The following is a 27,571-nucleotide window of genomic DNA, read 5'->3' on the forward strand; positions in this document are numbered from 1 at the left end:
TCGACAACCCTCTAGCCAGACGCCCCTTTAGGTTTTCTTGAGCTTGACGTTTTCTAGCGAATCGGCTTTTACGGAAGTTACGAGTGTTTGTTTAGAAACAGTTTGATAGTTCAAGCGTGCGTGCTTAGTCTCTTCTGTAGAATCAGACTTTTCGCGACCTGATGGACTATGACCCACCAGCCTCTTCTGTCCTTGGAATTCTCCAGGCAAGAATACTGGAGTGGGAGGATCTTCCCAAACCAGGGGTGGAACCCATGTCTCCTGTGTCTTCTGCACTGAAGGCGGATTCTTTATCGCTGAACCACCAGGGAAGCCCACCATTCAAGAGTTTCAGAGAAAACCGACCTTATAGCAAAGAATCAAGTGTTGAGCGTGGAGCATTATTCCAATGTTTCAGCGTCCTTTTCCCCTCCTCCTTAGGCTGAGCCCTGGGCTTGCCTTCTTCCAGGTAAAAGCCTCCTGCTCGAGCACCGAAAATTTAAAAATTCAATGCGTTCGTTATCCACGTCAGGTTACATTACGCAGCTGCCAAGAGTGGGCTCCAAACAAACAACTTTCGTTGTGGCCTGCGTCGTGGCTCAAAACCTCCACTCCACCTCCTTCCTAGAAAGGGTTGCCGATAAAACGCAGGGCATCCGATTCAATTTGAATGTCAGGTGAACAAAGAGTACACGCAAAATTGTTCATGTTACTAGTTGTTACCAGAAGCTGGGGGAGAACTGGGAAAGTTTTAGAAATACACAGTAGTGATTGTTGGAGGAAGCTGTGAATGCAATCAATGTCCCTGTAGTAGACACATAAACTGGTTAAAATGGGAAATTTTATCAGTATTTCAAAGTTAATATAACAAAAGGCTCTTAAATGGGTGAATTTTATATTTTAATAATGCTGTTATGTCCTGTATGATGAAATCAAGAAGTTCACCTAAGTTATTTCCTAGTTTTTCTCCTGTGACTAGGCATGTTGTATTATATAACATATCTTGAGCATTCCTGACAGACTGTTAACTGTCTATTTATCAATGGCAACTATTTACTGGTTGAAAATGGGAAGCAATAATATTCACATGACCAGTTTTCTCTTAAAGCCATTTCCATGATGACGATGGGACCCAATTTTTTTATTTCAGTCACTCCTGGCAAATAACAAATTTGAAGAAATAAAAAATACCTGGAATAAAAAAAAATAATGCTGTTAAAAACCGATCCGTTGCTATCTGAAATTCAATTTAAGTGGACATCCGTTTATTTCTCCTTGCTGATTCTGACAACGCTACTGGGTTTGAACAGAGGAGCTCGCACACAACATAGTCATTCGTCCTGTCACGCGGTGGCGCTGTGGGCATCGCGGGTCCCCGGGCGTGACCGGGTCTGGCCGCGAGGTGACGCTGTGGGCGGCGGGCGCCCAGCTGGCGTTGCCTCTCTGCGGGCAGGAGGCGGGGCTGCGCGACCGCACTTCCGCGTGTGTGTAGGCGCGGGATAGGGCGGCTGGCGGCCCGGCATGGAGGATGGCTCCGCTCTTGCTGCAGCTGGCGGCGCTCGGCGCGGCGCTGGTCGCTGCGGCCCTGATTCTGGTGAGGAGGGGATGGGGACAGACGCGGGCCTGGGCTCACTGCGCGTCTGGAGGCACGGCCCCCAGGCATCCTCTCCTCCGAGCTGTCCGCTCTTTGACGTGTCCTTGCACCACGTTTCCCCAAGCCTAGACCCCAGAATTTCACACCCCCTTTCCTTCCGTTATTTATTTTTATTTTGGAGCTCCTTCTCCCTGCGTGCTGAGAACCTGACACTTGCGTTCACTGGGACATGCCCACCCTGTCTTCTCTTAGTCCCCTGGTTCCCGGACCTTCTGCCCATCCGCCCTCTCAGCCCTGACCTCTCCAAGATTCCCTCCCGGGTCTGCAGTTCTGGCCCAGCCTGGGGAGGTCCTGAGCCCCCCCCCAGAAAGTGTGTGCTTTCTAGACACTCTCTTTCCTGGTATAGTTAAGCAAATAGAAAGTGGTGACAGGACTGACCAAAGCCAGCTATTAGCAGAATAGATAAATCAGCGGATCAAGAAGACCAAGCTGGTCAAGGCTTGGTGTTACCGTATGGTTAGGGGTCGTTATGTCCCAGAATTCAGCACCCTAAGTTTACTGCATCTGCACGAAACAGTACAATGGTATTCAAACTCAGATTTTCTTTTGCCACTACTGTGGAAACACAGAAACGTAACACTTCCTGATCCATAAGTAGAAAATTTGCCAAGTGAACTTTCTTCCATATAATTTGGAATGGGCCCGCCATCTAGTTAGTAAAGGGAGAGATTTCCGCTTCCTTGACGTTGAGATTAGCAGCCTCGGTAGTAGCATTGCCAGGGAGGCCACTGGGCCAGCTTCTCAGAATTTACAGCTTAGAGGTAGTTTAGGTAGAGAACAAGCAATGTATCCTGACATGTTTAGTGTTTGTGTCTGCGTGAGTGAAGAGGTCTATTTTCCCTTAGTCGTATATGGAGATTTGTTGGGGTTTTTTTTTCAGGTTTTTGGTGGAGCAGAGTGTGACAGAATCCTAGGTTGAATCTGTCTTGTGTTGACCCTGTTAAATGTGCACTTCAAGAGGTTGTACTAGAAGTTTTTGATCCTAGTAGCTCAAAGTGATTATAAGAGCTTCCATTTATTGAATACTTCCAATATGTTGGATATTGTATTCAGCTTTTAACCAGGATTATCTCTTTTGATCTTTAAAACAACATCTGACAGAAATGTTATCATTAGTTTCCCTTGACTGGTGAGGAAGCTGATGTTGGAAACATGGACTCATGAAGGCAAATGTCACCCAACTAGTGGAACTTCACTTTTTTAGATGCCAGAGCAGGGAATCATTACACATCAGTCTTGTTTCATACATAATCTTTGCACTGTCTCTTTACCCACTTCTTTTCTGAGTTAATTTTGAAGCAAATCCAAGACATAACATTTTATCTGTAAATGTTAAGCATTTTTCTCTGAAGTTACGACCCCCTTCTAAAAACATAATCACAATAAGGTTATCGCAGTTTTAAGTTTAACGTTGTTAAGTGATTTAAAATACACTGTTGGTTCAAATGCCTTTGTATTAGTATAACTGGTTTGTATTTGTATAACTGGTTTGTTTCATTCAGTATCCACACACACACAGCACTAGATCAGTTTGTCTCAAGTCTCTTAAACAATTTCTCTCTTTTTTTTTTTCTTGTCTCTCATAAACAGTCATTTGTTCTGTTGAATTTCTCACAATCTGGATTTTACTAACTGCATCCCTTAGGTGACTTTTAACATTTTGCTCTGTCCCCTGAATTTCCTGTGAACTCCTGGTTACAGCTGCAATTTGATGAAATGCATATTTGTGTTTTAATCAAGAGAAGTGTGTGAATGATGCTGATCACTCCTTTTGTGTCGTATCAGGAAGCATGTGATGTCTGATTTTCTTTGGTGTCTAGTGGGATTCACAGCTTCAGGAGTTACTAGCTTGACCCACCAATCATTAACTTTGTCATTAACCTAATGGTTTTAGCAGCCATTGATGATCACTGCCTAAATCCACTGTTTCATTGGGGGTTGCAGAGTAGAATATTCTAATTGTATCTTTCCTTCATGTGTTACCTAGAATTTTATAATGAAAAAAACTCACCCTCAGCTATTCAGTTATCCTAAAATACCTTTCATATTTTAAAAGGTAAAGATAAAAGGCAAGTTTTGAAAATAATGAGATGGTTCCCTGGCTTCTTACAAAGGTGATTAATTAATTTTTTATTTTCAGTATTGTTAAGAACCCATGATATAAAGTTTTTCCTGTGTTTTGATACACTGCGCTAGTTACTCTTTTTGAAGCTTCAATTCTTCCCTGTCAAGTTGGAGCCTGTCAAGTTGGTTACTTTGTCATTATGTTTGTAGCTTCCTAGCCTGACTGCTATTCCACTTGAATCAGCCATTTCTCTTAGGAGCATTGGTTACTTTTAGTAGGAAATTGAATTTAGTAACCACAATCCGGAGCTTGGAGTACAGAGCAGGAACTCTTTAACCACTAGGCGGCACACTGCCTTCGTACTCATGCTAACCAGGAGCACATTCAATTTCAGTATGTTTCCAGTGGGATGTTATAAATGGTCATTGAATTACAAATGAGTTGCATTCCAAAAGTTGGTAGGTTGATTGTTTTGAAAGCAGAAAGTATATCAGTAGAAACAGTGCTACAAAGAATGGTTATTTCCAAAGCCAGCTCCCTAGTGAATCTGGAAGAGGGCTATATAATGTTAGCAGTTCATAGTGCCTATAGGCTCCAAATTTGATACTTGACTCCAAAAAACTCTGTGTTCTGAACTGAAATCTGGGATGAGTATATATTCTTCAGCTTTTTTGTCCTTATTCTGGGGCCGGCAGATGCTTTCCTTGCAACCCTGGATCAGCCTGGTCCTGAGTGAGAGGTCTGCCCTCACCCACAGCCTCTCCCTGTAATGTGTCCTTTGTCACAGAGGCTCTGGGGGGAGTGGGGCAAGGGGTTGGGTTTCAGGGCATCTCGGGGTAGGTGTCACTTCCGTAGTGACTGTTCCTTCTTAGATCTGAGATGACAGAAGCCTGGGGCATGACAGGACACAGAGCGCCTCCTGGGCTTAGTAAGGGAAGAAAGGACAACAGTAATCAGTTTACAAGAGGTGAAGGCTTGGAGTTTTGAAGTCACCTCCAGAGCATTGTTAATGGACTAAAAACAGTAAATATTTCACCTCCTGGGGGAAGCATCATGTAAACGATGTATTCTAATGTCACTGTTAGTCACTCAGTCGTGTCCGACTCTTTGCGACCCCATGGACTGTGGCCCACCAGGCTCCTCTGTCCGTGGAATTCTCCAGGCAGGGATGCTGGAGTAGGTTGCCATGCCCTCCTCCAGGGGATCTTCCTGACCAGGGATCAAACTCAGGTCTCGTGCATTGCAGGCAGATCCTTTACAATCCAAGCCACCAGGGAAGCCCCTATTCTAACATAACAGGTGTTTTAAAAGGTCACCACAATGCAATCTCTTATTAACATATCTGCTTTTAGATTTCCTTTGTTGCATTTATAACTGCTACAGAAATGCCACAGCTTCATCGACATGAAGAAGAGAAGTTCTTCTTAAATGTCAGGGGCCAGAGGGAAGCCTTACCCAGCATTCAGGACTCACCTACCAAACAGCTTTCTGTGGTCGTGCCTTCATACAATGAAGAAAAACGGTGTAAGCCCTTCTTGATTCTTCTGGTAAGGGGTAGTTTGGGAAGAAAAGGAAATTGAAAGTCTGGACTTGGCCAGAGCCTTGATACTTGTGGGATGTAGAGAGTGTGCATGGTTGGTGGTTGTGGATTAGACGAGAAAGGATGAGTGTGGATTAGACGAGAAAGGAGCATCCAGTCTGAGGCTGAAGTGTTGAAGAGAAGTGATGAGCAAGAGAGGAGCAGAAGACAGATGTTCCAGATTGAAATAGCCTCTGGGGGGACAGCCCGGGAGGGCTTAGTTAGCCAGGCTTCTTTGATACATAAGCTGTGTGCTGGGATAAAGTGATTTCCAAAAGCAATTTATATATGTGTGTGTGTATATATATATATATATTTTTTTTTTTTTTTCCTTTAAGTGCCTGTAATGATGGATGAAGCTCTGGGTTATCTGGAAGACAGACAGGTATCATGTTTTCTCTGATGTCTAATTAATACTAGAACGGGTCACCAAGCTGTGAACCCCAGGCTGGATCCGCGATGAGAGGTGGTGCCGGCCATTCTCAGGCTGTCAAGGTCCTGGCCTCTGTGCTCAGCCTGTTGCCTTGGCCTTTTTACACGTTATACACTTTGTACAGTTACATTCTGTAAGTGTCCTTTGTACACTTAAATTTATATTCATATTTATACACATAAACAGTAAAAAAAACACTAGTAGTTTTTTTAGCTTTCTTACAACTTGATTAGAAATCTTGATGTCGGCCATGCCAAATGGTGGTATTTTATTTTTGCTTTTTGCAGAAACAAGATCCCACCTTCACTTATGAGGTGATAATAGTTGACGATGGCAGCAAAGACCAGACTTCAAAGGTAAGTTTGCTGAGGAGCCAGCAGAGAGAAAGAGGTTGAAGACTCAGAAGAGGACAAGTCTGGTGGGATTCTCTGCTGTGAGTAAGGAATTCAAGGAGAAGATTTGGGGGAAATGGTGTAGGATACAGACAGCTTCTCTGGGGAGTAAGGTTGGCTGCTGACAAGTAAACAGGTCTTTAAGCAGTTCTGGGAACCCAGTCACAAATGTGTAACAGTCAAGGAGCACGTGGCTTTTATTTTTATTTTCTCTAGAAGCTCTGTAGCTTAGGCAGAGGAGTCAAGAAAAAAGAGACAGCCACTACCTGCTCTGGTGTCTCCTCTGCAGGAAAGGGAGCTGTGACCTCAGCAGTCAGGCTCGGATCTTGGCCCCAGGAATTCAGCAGCTTCTCTAGGCCACCAGAACCCGCTGTGGGTGTCACCCGGTCACAAAGAGGCAGCAACTAGAATATCAAGTGTTTAAGCCAAAATCAGAAACCCAGTTTCTGTTACTGTCTTGGAATTCAAATTTGTTTTAATTCTGACTTTTATGTAATTTGACAGGTAGCTTTTAAATACTGCCAGAAATACGGAAGTGACAAAGTGAGAGTGATAACGCTGGTGAAGAACCGTGGAAAGGGCGGAGCGATTAGGATGGTAATAACGTAATTTCTACATTTTTATCTGAAATATGAAGGTATTTTGAATAGCCTCTTTTGTCGATTACAGCACATGTATATTCTGCAACTTGGTGGTTCAATACCAGCCTTTCAAGTAAGGCTGGTAAATTGCTTTTAATAATAACTTCTTACATATATGTATATATAATGTGATCATAATAAAAAGAAAATATCATGCCATAGCTATAATGTGCTGGGTGATTCAGAAAGAAGTATTCATCTTGATCTAGCAGTGAGGTGGAGGCCCTCAGTGGTAGAATCAGGAGGGTCACCCACATTCAAGAAACCCCCTTATCGTGTATCACTGAGTTACTCCTTTATTATTATTATTTTTTTAATCGCAAACATATAGCTACAGATTTTGTAGCTTGTAATGTTTCTCTTTTTGAAAACTTAATATATGATGTTCAGATGTTAAATACAACTTTTTATTTCTGCTTTTTCACCCATATTCTAGTGAGTATGATAAAAAGACATCACATTTACTAATAAGTGGCTTAATGGTGTAGAATAGATGATCCAATTTCTGTCTAGATTTGTATGTGCTGTGCTGTGCTTAGTCACTCAGTTGTGTTCCAGCTCTTTGTGATCCCATGGATTGTAGCCCACCAGCCTCCTCTGTCCATGGAATTCTTCTGGCAAGAATACTGGAGTGGGTTGCCATGCCCTCCTCCAGGGGATCTTCCCAACCCAGGGATCAAACTGGGATCTCCTGCATTGCAGGCGGTTCTTTGCCAGTTGAGCTACTGAGGAAGCCCCCTAGATTTGTATATGTGTGTCTTATCTATAGGCACACTGTTAAGTGACAGTATATTTATACTTAAGAAACAATGTGTTCACTCAAATGCACCGTGAAATTAAGAGTTGATGCATAGTTTCTGTGTGAAGTATGCACTGGTAGGGCCATATTCTGCCCAAAGATTGATCAGTTCACAATTGGGTGGCATAAGTTTGCTAAGTGTCAGATGCCTAAAGTAATGTTTGAAGATATCCACACTCCCTAAATTTTAGTGGCATTCTACATTTCTTTATTGAACAATTAATTTTAAACATTTTAGATCCCATAGTAAAAAATACCAAAGCTCTGTCATGTTATGATGCATTCCACAGCAAAGCTGTCTCTATTATATTTGTTCAATCTCTCCACAAATATCTTCTCCATATACTCCTCTAAGGAGCCCCTGGTCCCTGTTAAGTGCCACTGTACTTACATAATACAGATATAATTTTTATAGAAGGTATTTTACATTTTTATTCTTACTGGTGCAGCATATCTTTATCCAAATCTATTTTCTCATCTCGGTATTTTCCAAGGTATTAGTAGTATGACCTCACAAAGTTTTTAAAATCATGAAGTAGACACTGGATACTTCTGGAATGATCTTATCAATTGTTTTCAGGGAACTTTGGCCTCCTGCCATGTCATACCTAATATTTCTTTCTTGGATATTTTAAGTAAAGCAGAACAAATTGCTATGTCAGCAAATTTAACTTTGATTTTAAGCAACTTTCTTTTAATTGAAATGTTGACATACAGGGTGTATTCAGTTCTCGAGGTAAAAAGATCCTTATGGCAGATGCTGATGGAGCCACCAAGTTTCCAGATATTGAGAAATTAGAAAAAGGACTGAATGATCTACAGCCTTGGCCAGTGAGTATAGAATATAGTTTAAATGATATTCAGTAAAGAACAGAGGGGGCCTAAAGTAAAATCAAAATGGTGTTTTTAAGTTAAACAGTTGGGGAATTTTTTTTTTTTGGGGGGGGTGTGAAATTCCTATATGCAGTCCCACAGAAGAGCTAATTACTTTCACTGATTTTCTGAGAGTCACTTCACAATTACTTATTTAATATTCTGTCCATCTCTCTCAATTTTAAATTGCTTTACTCCCACCAGAGTTTTAACATTTATCATGCATATTCAGCTAAATCTTTTATGTAAAAGCACAGATGGACCTTTCTAGGTGGAGATATGAAATGACACTGGATCACAGAATCTTATTTTTATGAAACAAAAACAAAATACAAGCAACAACTACTCGAAAAAGATTACGTGTCTGTTTGTGCCACAATTTCAAAAAGTGGACGTTGACTTTCACTCAGCATAACGCATCTGAGATTCATCCCAGTTGCTGTGTATCAGTGATTTGTGCCTTTTAACTGCTAAGTGGTATTCCATTGTGGGCTGTACCACAGCTTGTTTATCCATTCAACTGTTGGAGGACATTTGGACAGTTTTCCAGCATTTGGCAATTATGAATAAAGGCAGTATCAACATTTGTTTTAAAAGAAAAAAAAAAGTAAAGGTTGAGGAAAGAAAGAAAATCCTGGTGCCATTTCTAGCCCTTAAAAGCCATTTAGAGAAAAGAGATAACTTTACCATATTCTGAGCTTTTTACCAAATACTCCTGATCTAGAAAGATTCAGACTTTGAGGATGAGTTAGTGCCTATGGACACCATTCACTGACACACTGTATCCCAGGATTTAGCAGAAGTTCCTAGGGCTCCCCATTGTCAGGGCTTCAAGCTGGGTGTGGATCCATCCCTCAGAGGAATGACAAAAATCGCACAACAGCAAGGCACCCAGGTAACCCAACAAAGCTGCATAGAACTTTATCTGTTTTCCATGTGTCTTCTCGACTTTGGCCTGTCAATAGTTATTTCAGATTTTAAATAGCAGATTTCTTTTTCTTATCATCCTGGTCATTTTCTGCCAAAGTTGGGGAGGATCCAGTTACGACATGACACTGTTACCTAACAGATCTTGCCACTGCACCCTGACTCCATCCTTACACTGGTGCCTCTGTACCTCTTGAGAGGTGTTACCTCTGTCTCTGTATTTCTTTTGCTTTGTTAAGAAATGGAAATGTGGCTCTGAGTTTATTACACATCAGCATGTTCAATTTCAGTTTCTCAGGATACAGGCTCTTGTTCTATCTTTCATGTAATTGGTACTCCCTTTTCAATCCATTTGAGCCACAAAGCCCATAAGCATGCCTCACATGTATCTCCTTAAACCCTAATGAAAACTGACTAGAATATTTCTGAAAATACTGAAGCCGGAACATGAATTGCAAAGTAGTCAAGTTCTCTAATGAACACACAACTGACTCACTAGATGGCAGAAGTTAACTTAAATGTCTTTCACCACATTGGTTTGACAGGATTGCCAGCATGTTCTTCAGTGGCTTCCACTGGTCTCTCTATTCTTGGCTGGTTTTATTTTTAATTGCAGCAATAAGAAATCTGCTGCTCCAGCTGACCCTTGAACAACAAAAAGGATGTAGGAGTGCCTACACCGCACCTCCCTCCACCCGCCCGGGTCAACCCTGTGTTGTTCAAGGGTCAGCTGTACTGATTTCTTGCGTATCCTCTTAGAGTAACCAGGGCACATGTTCTAGGCTAATTATTCTTACCTGGTGAACTTTAAAGTTTCCTACAGTCCCTTCTCTGAAGATGATTATTCTTTTAAGGTTGTGAACTAAATGTGTATAATGCAAGTAGAGCTTTATATGACAAACAAATGAAATAGGGATCTACAGTTCCAAGTAGTTTATCTTTTTTTTTTTTTTTAATGTAAAGCTTTTCAGTTTCCTAACCTGTAGTGTCCTACCTCAATAAAATTGATCTTATAAAATAATTTTTTGAGCAAAGTATATGATGACCACTTGTTTAGTAGTTTGGCCACCTGATGTGAAGAGCTGACTCATTTGAAAAGACCCTGATGCTGGGAAAGATTGAGGGCAGGAGGAGACAGGGATGACAGGATGAGATGGTTGGATGGCATCACCGACTCAATGGACATGGGTTTGGGTGAACTCCGGGAGTTGGTGATGGATAGGGAGGCCTGGAATGCTGCGGTTCGTGGGGTCGCAAAGAGTCAGACATGACTAAGCGACTGAACTGAACTGTTCAGTAGTTTAACTATTCTAAATAGAATCAACTGGGACTAGCATCAGGGAGTGATTTCTTAAGCCAGTTTTGTGGGTTTCCCCCCCAGACTGGGGTAAATAGTACTTGAGAAAGGAGAGCAAAAGCAAAAAAAACACAAGGAAATAATACAAATGTTAGCAATGGCTGCTTTTAGGTAGCGAGATTATGCATGAGTTTTTATAATAAGTTTTTTTCCGTATGCATGTAAATTTATATGTTTCCCAATTTCTTTACAATGAACACTTTTTTTTAAATTTATTCTGATTAATGGTTCAAAGTTCAAATAGTATAAGAAGGTATGCAGTGAACCTCGCTCTGCCTTTCTCAGTCACCCAGTCACTCTCAGAAGTTAGAGTCATCCATTTCCACATGTCCACCTAGAAGATGGGTGTTGTATTCTTTATTTTTTAAATACACCCTGTGCATTGTTCCTGTTGTTTGCATTTCACAACCTATTTGGGAGAGTGAGCCATCTGTGTACATCAGAATCCTTCTTATTCTTTCACAGCTCCATAGCCAGTCCCTTTGGATGGACGTACAGGTTTGCTTCTTCAAACAATACTGAAGTGTTCAACCTTAGATCGGTGTCATTTTACACATATGCAAGTTTATTATGGGAAGAATCCCTAGCTGTTAAATTGCTGCATCAAATTATGTACATATTTGTAATTGAGGTAACAGTTTTCAAATTGCTGTCTATATAGAACGTGTGTGTACAATATGGTAAAACATTAATAGATTTTATTTACATTGCTCTTGGTATAAGTATGATTGCGGTAGGAATCTTCTCAGTGATTTAAAAGGTATTTCCACTTCCTATTTTTGTGAATTTGTGTTTATAACCTTCACCTCTTTCCAAATCAGTTGTTGAGTACTTTTCTTAATAATTTGTAGGAGCACTTTATTTGGAAATTACCCTTTTGTCTGTAATATAAATTGCTGTATTTTGCCCCAATTTATTTGTCTTTTAATTTTTAATGTGGTTGGATTTTTCTTGTTTTGCCACACAATAATCTTTAAGATTTTCTTGTCAAGTTGATAAATTCTTCTGGGATTTGTATATTTGTGCCTTCCTTGGGATCATTTGGAGAAGGAAATGGCAACCCACTCCAGTATTCTTACCTGAGAAATTCCATTCACAGAAGAGCCTGGTGGGCTGCAGTCCCTGGAGTCACAGAGTCGGACGCAACAGAGTGACTAACACACACACCTTAGTTTTTCGGGCTCCCTGGTAGCTCAGCTGGTAAAGAATCTGCCTGCAATGCAGGAGACCCTGGTTGATTCCTGGCTCAGGATGTTTCCCTGGAGAAGGGAAAAGCTACCCACTCCAGTATTCTTGGGCTTCCTGGTGGCTCAGACAGTAAAGAATCTGCCTACAATGTGGGAAACCTGGGTTCAATCCCTGGGTTGGAAAGATCCCCTGGAGGAGGGTGTGGCAGCCGACTCCAGTATTCTTGCCTGGAGAATCCCATGGACAGAGGAGCCTGGCAGGCTACAGTCCATGGGGTCTCAGAGTCGGACACGACTAAGTGACTAAGCACAGCATAGCACCTTGGTTTTTCTAGCTTCCCTGGTGGCTCAGTGGTAAAGATTCCCCCTGCAGTGCAGAAGACATGGGTTCAATCCCTGGGTTGGGAAGATCTCCTGAAGAAGGAAATGGCACTCCAGTATTCTTGCCTGCGAGATCCCATGGACAGAGGGATCTGTGGGGACTACAGTCCATGGGGTTGTGAAAGAGTCAGACACACTTAGTGACTAAACAACAACTTTAGTTTTAATTATTTTTAGCTTTCTAATGTAACTTTAAATCCTCTGGCACTAGTCTTTTCTCACTCTTAGAATATTCTTGGCTCTTCTTGGTTCTTTATTTTTCAATATTAACTTCCAAATTAGCTTATGTAAATCAGTGAAAAAATATTTTTATGTTTCTATTGATATGGCTTTAAATTTAAAGGTTAGCTTAGGGAGTTGCCTTTTTAATACTGTAATCACATCCTCTCATCCATGGTCATGGTCTGCCCTCTGTGATTGGATATTTTTCTTTCCTTTGGTTGCATTTGTATGTTTCCTTTATTTAGATCTTGCTACATTTCTTGTAAAGATTATAAATTTTTCCTTTTTATTCGTGTTATTAATATTGTCTTTGCTTCCATTATGATTATCTGATCATTGTATCTACATATAAGACTAAAATATTATACACATATTCATTTTGTGCCCACTCATCTTTTACATTCTCGTAATACATTCTCTTATTCGTAATCAGTTTTCAGTTGATATTCTTGGGTTTTCCATAATGCAGTGATTACATATAAAATCACACTATCTACAGATAACCCTTTTCTTTCTAATACTACTAGTTTTTCTTATAATTATATTGACAAAGTATTTTCAGTTAGAAAAATCGCTTAAATATATGAATTCTGAAATAATCCATGCCTCTTATATTTAGAGGGAAAACTGTCATCTCAGTAAATACAATTAGACTTCTTTAAGATTCCGAACTCCTCAGTAAACCTTTAAAGATATTTAACATTAAAAAAATAGTTTCTAAAAAATATGATATTTACATTGAAAGCAAATGTTTTTATTAGTGATACTGATTTCATTGCTTCTTCCTTCAGGATCAAATGGCTATCGCTTGTGGATCTCGAGCTCATTTGGAAAAAGAATCCATTGCTCAGGTGAGGCTTTCATCAATCATGCATCCTTTTTTTTTTTCTTTCTTTTTTACATATACATTAGCATGAAATAAGCTTAAGCTTTCATAATTAATCTCATAAAAATGAGGTTCCTTTCAAAAGGAAATACTAGCACATACAGGAATTGATTTTTTTTTTTTTTTCTTTTTCATGAGTGTAAAGGGAGACTATAGACTTCACTTTGATTTAGGATGCAGGCAGCTCTTTTTTGAAGACACAAAGAGCGTCCCCATTCAGTTATAAGGCAAATTTCTCCAAATGATGCGTTTTGGAACCAATGAACTTGCCTTTAGTTTTTCTCATGTCAGCACACTGAAATACTATATTTTAAATTTTATTCAAAGTTTAAATTTTTAAAACCTGTTTCCCTTAGGAAAGCAACATAACTTCACGTGAGTAAAGTTGTGCTGCCCTTTTCAATATATTAAAAAAATCAGTGAAGACATTAACTTCTTCAGGTGGTAATTTACAGATTAGACTAAGAAGCTGGAGTGACTTCAAGGAAAAAATATAACAAAGAATCATTCTATGCAGTGTTTTTTATTTTAATTCTTTTTCATGTAAAAATGTAGACCTAATGAATCAGGCTCAGTAATTATCCATTATATTCTTTTATGTTCATCTGCTAGAGTGGTCACGTAGATTGAGCATAAAGCGGTAGTTTTCAGAGGAAGGTCATAATCATCTGGGGCGCGTTTTCTTTGTGTTTTTCTTTAATGCACTTTCCTAGGCCAGTCTCAGACACTAAATCAGATTCTAGCCAAGAGTCTGCAGTTTTAAGTTTCCCAGGTCACCCTATGCAACCAGAATTTGAGAACCAATGGAATATAAGATTGACCCTTTCCCTCAGTGATTCTCAAATAGGACATGAAAAAATTCTAATTCTTTCCCAAGGTATACTGATAGCAGAACCATTAAATCCCTTAAGGATTTTGCTCAAATGTGAAAACTTGAACTCTCCTTTTTTTTTATTTAAGAAATAAATTATTGTATCTTCTTCAGCATTTTGTCCAAATATAACTCTGTAACCCTATGAAATCCTACTGGTATTTGGAAAAGATTAATCTGTTAACCATAGAGAATATCAAACTCCTAGAAGTTTAGTGCTGAAAGAAGTTAGAGGCTAGCTAGTCCAACTTCATCAGTTCACTGATACACAAGAGATAAGGAAAGGAAAAGTGTATGTGCAAGATGTTCAGAACATGACTTTTAATTGTGAAATATTAGAAACTATAAAATATTGTATCCTGATGCTAGAAGCTGTATATATTTCCCCTGGATGAAATGGCATACAGCAACAAAATAGATGCTAGTGGGCTTCCCTGGTGGCTCAGCTGGTAAAGAATCCGCCTGCAATGTGGGAGACCTGGGTTCAACCCCTGGGTTGGGAAGATCCCCTGGAGAAAGGAAAGGCTACCACTCCAGTATTCTGGCCTGGAGAATTCCATGAACTATGTAGTCCATGGGGTCACAAAGAGTCAGACACGACTAAGCGACTTTCACTTCACTTCACAGTGGAGACTGTATAATAATGTAGGGAAATACTAAAATGTTAGGTTGTATGAAAAACAGTATGATACTATAAATGCAGTATACTTGTTTGTGTAAAAAATCTATTCAAACAAAAATACTTAATGAAAACAGACATATTAATTTAAGGGTTTTGTGAGTAAATTTTTTCCTTTTTTAAAAAAAATATATAAATGGGGAAAAATTATAATCAACTTGGAAAGGAAAAACATTGGAGAAATAGGAAGCAGTTGAAGTAATCTAGAAAAGAAATGGTTGGGACCTGTTATTGTTTGTTGGCAATAGAAGGGAATTATGGTTTTTGGTTTTGTTTTTAACGATGTAAATTCTTTTCACTTCCATTAGTTGAAAACTCTTTGAATTTTTTCAAAATAGTATTTAGAATGGGATTGTGCTATGATCTGGACCTTCTTCTACTTAGTGCTGCTTTTAACCAGTCATCAAGGGATCTACCCCAGGATCTCTTTTCTCTTGTCATCTGTCCATCCCTTCCTCCGTCCCTAAAACTTAGTGACTGACATAGTGCTTTGGGGCTCTATAGAACTGGCAGCTGCTCCAGAGAGAAAGGGTAAACTGATCAGCAGTTATCCACTGGAGCCACTGTGTATAACTCCTGCTGAGTAGGCTTGTAGTTCAAGTCCAGGTGAGTCTCATAGAAGTGTGTCTGTCATAGAGAAGGTCATCTCCAAGGGGCAACACATCCATTGGCCACATGTCCAGGAAACTGCGGTACGACCATCCACTTCTTGGACACTTGGGTTCTTTTAATGTCCTATAGGTGATGCAAATCCTCCATGGTGATCGATCTGTGGACAGTGAGAAAGTTACAGGAGTATTAATTAACACAGTAAACAGCAACTTTGGTAGCTAAACTGTGTAGTTTTCAGACTTACCTTTCCTAAACACCTTTATACATATTCTCAGTTAATCCTACCATCTGTTCTGTTGCCCTCTTGGAAGACAAACGTGCATGATACAGCATCGGTGGGGTCATTTAAGCATCCTTAAATGTGTTCATATGCCCATATGTTCTGTGTAACAGTTGAAACAGTTGTGTTTATACTGTCTCGGTATTCTCAAATTTATCATTTTTAAAGGATTCAAAATAGAATCCATTACTGCTTGTTTGATCTCTTTAGGTTATATTTTGAAGAGTCTTTGCTTAAATCTTGAGACTTCTTTAACTTCTCTTTTTAAGATAATAAAATAACCAGTCAGCTTTAAATTTCACCTGAATTCCTTATGTTTCATAAATATTAGAAATTATTAATATTAAAATAGTAAATATTTTAAAATATCTACTTCAGAAGTTCATATAATGCTCTCCTATGACTTTGTTTCCTTCTTTTAACTAAATAGGTCTGTGTTTTTATATGTCTTCTAAACTTTAAGAGACTTTTTCAAGTTTTAAAAATTAAAGATCCTGTTTATATTGTTACGCTTTTCAATATGTTAGAAACCAAATAACTTAAAGTCCTCATGTGAACTCCACATGTTTGTGTTTTGTTTTGGTTTTCTTTTAGATAGCCATTATCCTAAAACAAACAAAAATCTTCTATTAACATCCAAGCAAAAGCAGTCATGAATATTTTTATTTGGCTCCTAGTAAGCTCATCTCAGTCACATTAAAAATCATTCAAGAACTTGTTTATAGGTATTGTTTTTCTACCTTTTAATTTTTATTTTTCTGTCTTTCGATTTCTATTTGTTCCTTTCCTGGGCATAAGTGCTCTTTTGGAGGTTTAGTCAGCCAACCAGTCTTTATTGGAAATATTTTAAATGGAAGGCACTGAGCAAGCTGTTGTGAGATTCCCAGAGTATGTTAAGATGAGGGTTTTGCCCTATCTGCTTAGTGAGGTAAGACATACTTACATCAAAACGTAACTCATGATTCTAGGTGACCAGGGAGAAGTGTCAGAGCTTTCCAAAGACTTTGTTTCAGTACCATCTAGATAAGTTTGATATTTTATTCTTCCTTCCCTTCTTGTCCTATTTAATACACAAGTGAAATTCGGTCAGGAGGTTAAAGTGAGCTTTCAAACCTCCTTCCCTTATTAAAAGCATTTATTAAGTGTCTGTTACTTCCTGTACCAAACACCAGGCTAAAGACTTTAATATTATACCATTTAATCTTTAACTTTGTGAGGCAGGCATTTTTATTCTAGATGAGGGAAGTGGGATTTAGAGAGTGGAAGTAACATGCTCAAGGTCAGCCTAATTATTAATGGAGCCAGGATTCAAATACAGGCCTGCTCAGTGCAGTGGCTTTTCTCTTAGGTCATCTTATGTGACTGTTGAGTCATGATTTTGTTCCTTGGTGATAGAAAAAGTCATGTGAATGAAGAACGATCCTAAAGATTACAGTAATGAAAAAGAAAAGCCAAAAGGAGGGAAGGACCTTGATTTACTAGGATGAGATATTATTTTGCATAGACTTTTACTGGGTTTCTTACGTGCATATGTAATATATCATTCCATGGGTTTCTATTACCATAATTATAGAAAATTTTAAGAGATCTTATCCTTTTTTAATCCTAAATGTGAAAGTCTTGACTGCCAAGATAATTACTGATCTGTTTTTCTTATGCTTTTAAGTTTTCATTGTTTTAAGAATAAAATACATGTTGTGTTACTACTAATAATAAAATTAATGACTGCTAAGAATAGGGAATACTTAGACAAAAGACTACTTAAATTTAATTTCCAAAATATTAAAGAACTTAGCCTGTTAAAGTATATTTTATCAAAAATATCTGTCATACTTAATTAGGGAGACTGGGTATTTGTTTCAAACTCCTTGATGGTCTGTGGCTTCTGCAACACTCTTGCTGACCCCTGCTGTTGTATTCTCATTAGCCAGGTATCAAACTTCAGGTTAACTTCATTTTTCATTTTTCCAAGATATTCTGGTAACTCACCTTTTTTGAAACTAAAATATGTTTGGGGCACAGAGGCACAAAAGACAGTGGAGGAGATGTTCCTCTTGCTCATAGCAGCGCCCCCAACTGCTGTGCAGGTTTCTGAAGCCTCAGCTCTCACAGTCACTGTGGTTCTCCTTGTCTGACTAAACCTCCAGGAAGGAAGGAACTACTTCTCTAGCCCCTGCCCAGCTCCAAGCAGTAGGCATCCTCAGTGTCTAGAATAGACTTCACCAGGGCAGCTAATGGGATGGTGGTGTTCATGTGTGAGAGCTACCCAGTCAGTTAAACATTAAATTGCAGTTCTCTGCAGTCAGATTGTTTTCAATGTCTCCTTTATAGATAAATGCAAAAGTCATTTATATTTTGTCTTTGTTGCAGCGTTCTTACTTCCGTACTCTTCTCATGTATGGGTTCCACTTTCTGGTGTGGTTCCTTTGTGTCAAAGGAATCAGGGACACACAGTGTGGGTTCAAATTATTAACTCGAGAAGCAGCGTCACGGACGTTTTCATCTCTCCACATTGAACGATGGTAGGTTCCTAACCGGCATGTGTCTGGTATGTCTTCTTATGCAGCAGTTACTCCAGCTAATGGGAAGCAACCCTGTATTCTCATAATGAACCTCCAGGTTTAAACAAAATTCATACTTATATCTGTAAACTTAATCTGTGCCTATACTGGTTTGGTTCTTATTTTTAAAATCTCAAATCCCATATAGGGTATGAAGTTATATATTCACCTTAATTGTAGACAGTATCAATCAAGAGGCCTGAAAACATCCTATTTCCTTAAGCTTCCTTTTTTCCTTTGAAGAAAAATTTAGAAATATCAAAGCAGAAAAGGGTATCTAGTTTCTCTTTTTTCTTTGACAGGAGTGAGTTCCCTCTCCTGCCTAAGGCCAGTTCTTGGGTCCCTGCATCCCCTTCCACCTTCTAAGAACCCAGGCCTGTTCACTTACTTTCTCTCTCGTGTCTTTAGCCTTTTCTCTCAACCATGTTTTTCTCATCAGTTTTTTCAAGTTTAAATTTCCCTCACCATTAGAAAAACATGGTCTCCATTGACACCAGCCACCAGCACCCCTCCAGCCCCAGCCCTCTTTCCTTCCACAGCCAACTTTCTCCTGGAAAAATGGTCTGTATTCATTGTCTCCATCTTCCTACTTGCCATTCCTCACCTGTCCCCCCATCTAGACATCTCGTTACCCTCCTATCATTAAATCCAGCTATCTTATTTAATATGACTACTTACCATCTTGATGAACCATCAGCAACATTCAGTACTTCAGAGCACTCTATCTTAAAATACACTGTTCTCTCAGCCTCTCTTCATCCCAGACCTCACGTCAGCTCTCAGCCTGTTTAGGGACTAACAGTATGACACAGAAGCCTGAAACCTGGAGTCATTCTAACTGTCCCTTCATTTCTCTTCCTCTTCACCACCATCAGTTTGGTCATTTTAATTCTGAAACTCCAGTTTCAGAATTAAAAGCTCCATAGAACATCAGTTACTGTGCTGCAGCCAGGAGGATCTCTTCAAAAATTAGAAATGATCAGACACAGCTCTTTGCTTCCCATTGCCTTTGAGTGCCTTCCCTGGGCCTTGAGAATGATAATGATATCAGCATCAATATTTATTTTATAATTTTGCCCACCTGAGTCTCCACATGCAGTTTCTTCCCTTCTCACCACCCACTGCCTCTCCGTCAGCATCCACTTATCCTTCAGATCTTCCTTAGGACAACCTGCCCTCACTCTCTGTAGTAGACCAGATGCCCCTACTGTATGCTGTTGGAGCACCATAAACCTTTGCACCTGTCACATCTGTAGTGTTTTATTTGTGTAATGTTTCTTTTTCTCTATTAAAACATAAGCTCCACAAGAGCAGAAAATCCTAGTTGGTTGCACACTTTAAAAACAAAAAAGTAAATGGATTAGCAATGATTAAATGTCATAACATTTATGACAGAATATAAAATATTAACATATGGTATAGTTCACTAAGAGAGTGCCTGACCCATCATAGCTACTCAGTAAATATTGTTGTAAGAATTAATACTCAGTGCTAGTTCTGGGTTCTGTGTGAATTCTGTTTGTGGCAGGAGTCTGCATAATTATTCCAGTAGATATTCACTCATGTAGTCTATATAACTTTCATGCATGTGTTTGCAAATATTTGTTACCCCCTAGAAATAGATGTCATCTAATCTTCCCAAATAACTTTAAAGAAACTGGAGTTTCAGAATTAAAATGTTTTTAAATCCTTTTTCCCTAGGTTAAATTTGCTTTTTTAAGTACTTATATTTGGTCTTTTAATTTAAATGCATGTTTCTGTTATGTTGTTGGAGAAGAAAATATACTGATAGTTAATGGACTTCAAAATCAGAGACTCTAAGAAGCCACTCCAGAAACACACCTCTGCTGTAGGTATTTTTCATTAAGCGGTTATGTCCAAATCTAGGGTTAAAGAGCTAGGTTCTTTGTAGTTTGAAAGGAAGGATTTAAAAATGGAGAGCAGTAGGGTTTTAGGCTTGATGACTTTAAAATCATGAAATTTCCTTGTCAGGATTGTTCTAAGGCAGCACTGTCCAACAGAAATACAATAGAAGACACAAATGCAAGCCATATGTGTAATTTTAAACTTTGTAGTAGCCACATTAAAAAGTAGAAAGATCAAATTTAATGTTATCTTTAGCACAATATAAGCATGGTCATTTTGGCATGCATTCAGTATGAAAAAGATATTGAACTATTTTACGTTCTTTTCTTTGTACTGTGCCTTGAGAGTGTAGTACCTGTCGGTTCAGGCCAGCCACACGTGGATAGTGGCTGCCCTATTGGCCAGCACCATTCCCAGGTTTTATGTGTTTTTAAGTTAAAGAATGTGTTTTGTTTTTTTTTCTTCTGTAAATTTTATGTTCATGTGCACGCCTTTCTAATTACTTGAGATTTGATTGACTTAAAACTTTAACCTCTCACATCTCTCTTTAGGATCCAATAATGTTTCTTTTGTACCCATAAAGGAGAACCATCAAATAGGCATGTATCAGCCTGATAAGCAGTAATGTCTCATTGTTTTTATTTAAACATCTCTGTTCTTAAACTTCAATCAGGAAACACTATAGAGCTGATGTGGGTTTTTTCTTATGCAGTGTAAGTTTTAGAAATTAAATTGTGCATCTACTCGTTTCCATGTAGGTGTCACCTTAGACAGTTTTCTTAAGAGGACTTAGTCTAAAGATTCACTGAAATTTTTCTCGTAACTTTCAGAAAATCCAAGTAGAGTTTCTAGGTGTTAGAAAACATCAAGGTATAGTACACACTGTATTGCTCAAGTTGAAAGACTGCAGCCATCTCTTTGATTCAGAATTGCTTGAGTATGAGTAGCATTAAATGTTAAATATAAATATATATAATCTCCATCCTCTGAACTCTACCTCACCTGAAGTCTTCCCAGTTAACGTTAAGGTATAATTTGACCCCGTTTATGAGTAATTTTTGAAATGGATTCTTTGTACCTTCTTCTAGTAAATAATATTTTTTATTTTTAATCAGTGTTATTCATGTTTATAATTTGAAACCATTCCGTCGGGTTTATAAGAAGTCTGCTGTCCTTGGCCCCACCTCCTTTTGCCCCCCTGCCCCCGCCCCGGTTCAGCTCCCTCCTTGGCCCCACCTCCTTTTCCTCCCCCGCCCCGGTTCCGCTCCCTCACTGTAGCCACGGTCATTTCTCTACTGCTTGCTTGTGGCATTTGCTTCATGCTCAGAACAAAGTGTCTGCATAGCTGCGTCTCAGTTTTTCAGTTTTAGTTATTACTTTCCAAAGTAGGAAGTGAATGTTTAAGTATTCTCTTAAATTCCTGTTTACCCTCCACACTTACGTGCCTACTGAAGTTTTAAAGTAATTTTGCTCAGCTCAGCGTTGATTATTCTAGCTGGGTAAGGAGAATTCAGATTTGATCTGTAGCGTGCCATGAGATTATAGACCCATGTAATTGTAGTACTTTTTGTTTTTCCTGAAGGTAATAACTGCCTGGAGCTTTTTGTTGGCATTTCTTGATGGATCTGACATTTCCTCATGCTCACTCTGACAGGAGCGTGAATTCCCAGAGGCATCAGATTATGCCTCAATTCCATCCTTTTCTCAGAGACACCTCGTCGGCTCTTCCTTTCTAGTTGTTTCCTGGTCTGCTGCAGCTCCTGTCCTCCATCTCGTCCTCCTTGGCTTCCCCCCTATTTTAGTAGAGCGGATCCTCTATGAAACTTGCTGAAAATGTGAAGCAGGCACTGCAAGACCCCGCGTGCGGAGACGTGCCTTTACTCCACCCTCATGCTCGTTTACCATTTAGCTGGAGAAAGAGTTACAGGTTGGAAATCATTTTTCCTCAGGATTTGGAAAGCGTTGCTCTGTTTTCTTTGGCATTCTGTGTTTCTGTGGAAAAGTCCAGTTCTGTCGATAATGTAATCTTGATTCTCTTCTGTGGCATATTGTTTCCACCCCGCTTTGGAAGCCTTTTTTTCCTCTAGAGTGTTTTGAAATGTCATGATTCAGCGACTTAATATGGCTCTTTTCCATGCATTTTGTTGAGAACTCAGTGGGCCTCTAACTCTGGAAACCCATGTCCTTTGTTCCTCAGAAATGTCCTTTAATCCTTTCTTCAACAATTTCCTCTCTCTTCTCATTTGTAAAACACATGTAGAACTTCCCTGTTGATCCTCTAATTTTATTTTCTCTTCTCCTTCCTATTTTTCTATTGAGGTTTCCTTGATTTTACCATCTAACCTTCCTTTTGAATTTTTATCTCTGCTATCAAAACTGCAATTTCCTACAACTCTTGTATTCCAGTATTCATTCTTCTCTGTTTTACGACTATAGTATCTTCCGCTACGTCTCTTAATGTCTCATTTAACACTTTGAGATTTTCTTCTTTCCGTGCCTTGTTTCTTTTGCTCCAGTTTTTTTATGTTTATTTCTATCATTAAAGTTTACCTTCAGGTATCTTTAGTATGACCCTGTAAAGCTCATCAGTAGCTGTGTGCATGGTCAAAGAACTCTGACCAACTGGTAGATGTCACTGTGGACTAAACGAGTGGGGCCACTTTGTATGGGTAACTCCCAGCTGTCACTGTGTTTGGGGGCTGGTCATTTTCACTAAAGTGAGATCCTTCAATCTCCTGCCTAGGACACATGAGCCTGGCTGCCAGCATTTACAGAACCAGTTGGAAGAAAGGAGAATCTCATACAGATTTTCAGTGAGTCCTCCAGTTTGCAGCCCACTGCACCTCCACTTAACAGAGGTCCCTCGAGGCCCCTGATGCCTGAACCTCAGGGGCCTCTGTGACCATTAGCTGCTCTGGGCTTCTCCCTCTGCCGCTGTCCACTCTGCCTGATTACTTGTGCAGCTGCTTTCCAACATTCATATGTTTGGTTTTTTTTTGGCTACTCTCATCATCTTTTGTTCTTGTCTTACTATCCTTTCATTGTCGTTTTAATTTTAGTGGTCTTTCAGGAGGGAGCAGGAGGGTATGTGTGTATCTGCCGTTTAACAAAGTCAGCACACTCTTCATTCTCCAGAAATAGATCTGTTCATAAGGGAACAGATATACCAGGAACTAAGTCACAAAAGAAAACACAGCGGCTTTGCCCTCTCCACACTTAAAAAGCTCAAGAAGTCACTTAGTTGGAGAATAACCCTTCTCTTTATTATCCAGCTAGAAGGACTTGGTATTTTAATTATAATGTTTGCTTTGGTACTAGATTGGTCTTTTATTGATAATAATGGTAATGTGTTTTGTTTTAATAAACACCTCATATCTAAAGTGTTTAAGGGGTGAAGGCTATATAAAAATAATAGTTTAGAAGATGAATAGCACTTTCAGTTTTTTTAATATAAATTCAGTTATTCAGCTGCATTTTCACCCCACTCCTTTTCATTCATCATTCTTGTGTTGTGCCTTTGATGAGTCAGTGATTCTGTACTGATATCCTTGGAGAAATATTTAATAATCTTGATCAGATTATTGAATATCATTAGAACCAACTCAGAAGCCCATTAGGTAATTTTTGGGTTTTGTGTTGAGAGAGTGAAGGATTAAGCACACAGCTTAATATTCAAATTGTTTCCTTCTTTCATGAGTATCACAATTCTATTTAACGGAAGTTTTACATAGTCCTTTTAGAAACACAAAGAACACTTTTGTAGATGGTTTTATCATCTTAAGTAAATATTTTATTAGGATAAGAAAAAGCACTACATGTTTTTAAAAAAAAAAGTTTTCGTATTGAATTATCCAGACACTTGGGATTTAAACTAGTTGCATAATGGACATTGGTAGTATTGCAGCCAAGAAAACAAAACTCCAAATTCAGATTGCTTGGGATCAGGGAAATCAAATGGAAATGGATTTGAGGCGTTTTGCTATTTGTGCTAATATTTTAAAATCAAGCTTGGGAAGTTTGAAGTATGTTCTGTGCAGTCGAGAAAGTGGAGTGAGAAGAGGGTGTTAATGTCTCAAGAATGAAAGCAAAACAGTGAAAGACTTGAGTGCCTTTAGAGACAGGCAAAAGCACGGAGAAGTGCAGCACAGGGAGTGGTACTAATGCCAGTGCAAGGAAGCAACTGGTGGAGAATGCTGGAAGAATCCAACATATCAGGATTCAGAAATGTTAAGGGAAGCAGATTTGACCCAAATCAAAGGACTGACTGAAGAGGATCTTTAAGAACCTTTCACAGGTAGAAGGAAGGCTGAGCTGGGAATTGAAACTGGAGATGATTTCTCTGTACGTATGTAGTTATACCCACCAGGCCTTTCACACCAGCCGAAAGTGGCTTTTCACTTGTGCCAGCTGCCTCTACTGTGCAGTCCGGGACAGCACTGGGAAGGGGAAGGCGGAAGGTAGGCCACAGGGACTCTGTACTTGGAGATGAAACCTTGGTTCTTGGATGGTAGAAGAACATAATCAAGCAGCTCTAAAGTGATTGAGAACATTCCTAGTGCTTCTCAGTGGTTGTTTTATCAGCTCTCTTAATCAGTTTAAAATGCTATCAGTTCTGTATCTTGAGCTAGCTAAAGCTGGGATGTGAAAACCATCAATCTTAAAAATTTCTCTTGGATTAAATTTTCTCTTAGACACCAAGAGAACATTTTTACCTCTGCGCGTTTCGGCATTGTGAGAGAGGCCATATTTCTCATTTAAATGTTATGCAGTGACACACAACATTTTTATTTGCCTTGAAACTCCTCCACTCCTTGACTTTTATTTGACCTTACATTTATCTGACCTTCACTTTTACAATATAAGCTTTTATAATCTGCCATGTAAGCTTCTTTAAAACATGCCAAGGTAGAGATTTAGTTACACTCTGTTTGTCTTTTTAATAAATAGCCATATATTTTCTATTTCAGGGCATTTGATGTAGAACTGCTTTACATAGCACAGTTCTTTAAAATCCCAATAGCAGAAATTGCTGTCAACTGGACTGAAATTGAAGGTGAGCATATTGTTTATGTTACAGCTGATCTTAAGTCAGGGGAAGACCTAGACCATACAGTTGCCCAGTGACGTCAGCTGGCTTTCCTGTCACCCCTCGCCCCCCTTCAGGGCCCGCTCAGCTGTCCTGACTCAGAGAGGCAGTTTCACAGACAGTATTGCCTACTGATCCCCACTACCTGCCTCCAGCTGGCTTACTGCCTTCTGGATTTTTTTAGTCTCTTTTTAGGGTCTTCATTAGGCCTACTGGCTTGCCTAAGAAATTCAATAAAAACTTGTACAGTAGACAGCATCGTGATGACTTCGGGCTACAAGCAAGGTGGATAGTCTTGGAGTAAACTTTACTTTTTATAATACCTTTTTTTTAGTATTGTGTTATATCATTGCTCAGTGAGTTTAGAATACCTGCAAACCACTTTGCAAAGCTAAATGAAGAATTATAGCTGCTTTTACTCCAAATATCCATAATCCATTCACAGCTGGTTTTTAGCTAGTATCTGTATATACATCCAAAAATGTAAAGATCTCTAAGGTTTATAATAATGTGAAATCTATCATAATTCCTGATAATTTTTATTCAGAAGTGCTTAAACAGATCTCACTGTTTAGAATTCAAAATATATTCTAGTGTTCTCCTTTGCTTACCTTAGAATGATCCCAAATTAATTCACCGTGTGGGAGGAGCATTACTGGAGACTTTCAGTTACCTCTCCTCCAGGTGAGCATGGCTTCCTCTTGAAAAGTCAGTGTGGTATTAAGCAAATTGAGATGTTTAGGGACAGAAAAAGCTTAAGAACCAGTCTAGAAACCATACAAACTATGCACACCTCTGGGAGTCTTGCTGAATCATACTGAGTTTACAGCGGTTTGACTCCTCTCCATGGTAGCAGCGCAGACCACCTGGGAAGGGAAGCAGGTGAGAGGATGCTCAGACCCGTTGTGATCGGCTCCATCGAAGTGTCTGTGTTGCTCTGTGCCCAGCATAGACTCTGTGGGAAGCTGAAGTGGGGGAAAGTACACTACGTTTCAGTTTAGATCATTTGCTCACTTTGCATTTCTCAGGTAGCTGAGTATTAAATCTCATTAACCATTTCACTCAGTGAGCAGGTTTTGTGTTCATCATCTGCAGACCCCTCTGCTCGAGACTCCCTGCTCGAGCAGGGGCCATCTGAAATTCTCAGTTTAGAGCCTCCCAAGTTTTATTTCACATCAAGGTGTTTTGTTTTTATTGTTTTTAGAGAAACCATTCACTTTGGTTTTAAAGATGTTTAACTGTCTTGTCCACAATTTAAATAAAATTACGGTGGATATGTTAACTTGATTGTGGTAATCATTTCACAGTGTATCTGGGTATCAGATCATCGCACTGTGCACCTTAAATACATTTCAATTTTATTTGTCAATTATACTTCAGTAAAGTTGGGCAGGGCAGGGGGGAGAAAAAGAGAAAGCCAGAGCATTTGGCCTTAAATCTGGAAACTGTCAGTGACTGTCCTGTGGTCCTGACCAGGTCACTTTACCACCCAGCACCCCAGTTAACGGAAGCTGGAGGGGAGGGAGGCCCTACTGCTGACTTACTTAAAAAACAATTCCAAGGGGTAAAATAAAGGAATCTAAGCTTTAAAACACGCTCAAGGGGGCAAATCTCATGGAGTCAACTGGGCTTGACATATTGCCATTTGACAACCACTGGACAAGAAGGCGGCCTAGCTAAGATGTATTTCTTTTATCTGATTTAGAATCTTTAGTAGAAATAGAGTAAAATTTGGATTTCTGTCTTGGCTTTCTTATTTCAGATTATTAATCTGTACTTGTATTATGTACAAGGTGTGCCCAGTTCTCTAGTGCATGAAACTGAAAAGCAGTGTGTACAACATGAAGACTTACCCCCCAAAAAATCATTTTTACATGTACAAATTATATTTTACATACAGATAATACAAATTATGGTGACTAGAAGCTCACAAAGATGGTGTAGGTTGACTTCTAAAATACAGTTCTGTTACATTTTCCTCTGAAATTATTTTTATTTTTAATTACTTTTAAATTACAGGTTCTAAATTAGTTCCCTTTTGGAGCTGGCTACAGATGGGAAAGGATCTACTTTTTATACGACTTCGATATTTGACTGGTGCCTGGAGGCTTGAACAAACCAGGAAAATGAATTAGGTTATCTGCCATCTTTGATTGTATACTTATGTATCAGTGTCACATTATTTCATTTAAAATTAAAATTTTAAAGCTGGAATAAACCTGTGTATTGTCTGCCTTTTAA

The 27,571-nt window shown here is 39.2% G+C and overlaps 1 protein-coding gene across 7 annotated transcripts; it reads left to right on the forward strand.

Moving 5' to 3' along the window:
* Positions 1-98: 98 nt before the first annotated feature.
* On the forward strand, positions 99-27,571 carry ALG5 (ALG5, dolichyl-phosphate beta-glucosyltransferase). 7 transcript variants are annotated; one of them, XR_003513747.1, is made up of 12 exons: positions 1,456-1,573; positions 5,051-5,222; positions 5,616-5,662; positions 5,998-6,066; positions 6,607-6,699; positions 8,260-8,373; positions 11,165-11,197; positions 13,281-13,340; positions 18,188-18,339; positions 22,988-23,057; positions 25,212-25,297; positions 27,350-27,552. XR_003513747.1 is itself a non-coding variant. In XM_027557390.1 (11 exons), the coding sequence occupies exons 1-11, from the start codon at positions 389-391 to the stop codon at positions 27,463-27,465; spliced, it is 1,002 nt and encodes a 333-aa protein (XP_027413191.1). In that variant the 5' UTR covers positions 99-388; the 3' UTR covers positions 27,466-27,571. The 7 variants fall into 7 exon arrangements, 4 of the variants coding, with proteins under 4 accessions (XP_027413191.1, XP_027413192.1, XP_027413190.1 ...); XR_003513746.1 differs by lacking the exon at positions 22,988-23,057 and adding an exon at positions 25,947-26,014 and having other exon boundaries at positions 1,457-1,573; positions 27,350-27,435; XM_027557390.1 differs by lacking the exons at positions 1,456-1,573; positions 22,988-23,057 and adding an exon at positions 99-448 and having other exon boundaries at positions 27,350-27,571.

Source organism: Bos indicus x Bos taurus, chromosome 12, assembly GCF_003369695.1.
Source record: "Bos indicus x Bos taurus breed Angus x Brahman F1 hybrid chromosome 12, Bos_hybrid_MaternalHap_v2.0, whole genome shotgun sequence".
NCBI lineage: Eukaryota > Metazoa > Chordata > Mammalia > Artiodactyla > Bovidae > Bos > Bos indicus x Bos taurus.

What these genes read in the sequence shown, in the direction of transcription:
- ALG5 (XM_027557389.1), top strand. Translation starts at nt 1,508, where the DNA reads ATGGCTCCGCTCTTGCTGCAGCTGGCGGCGCTCGGCGCGGCGCTGGTC. An exon ending in GCAAAGACCAGACTTCAAAG is followed by an intron (nt 6,067 to 6,606) that starts GTAAGTTTGCTG and finishes GTAATTTGACAG; the next exon opens with GTAGCTTTTAAATACTGCCA. An exon ending in AGGGCGGAGCGATTAGGATG is followed by an intron (nt 6,700 to 8,259) that starts GTAATAACGTAA and finishes GTTGACATACAG; the next exon opens with GGTGTATTCAGTTCTCGAGG.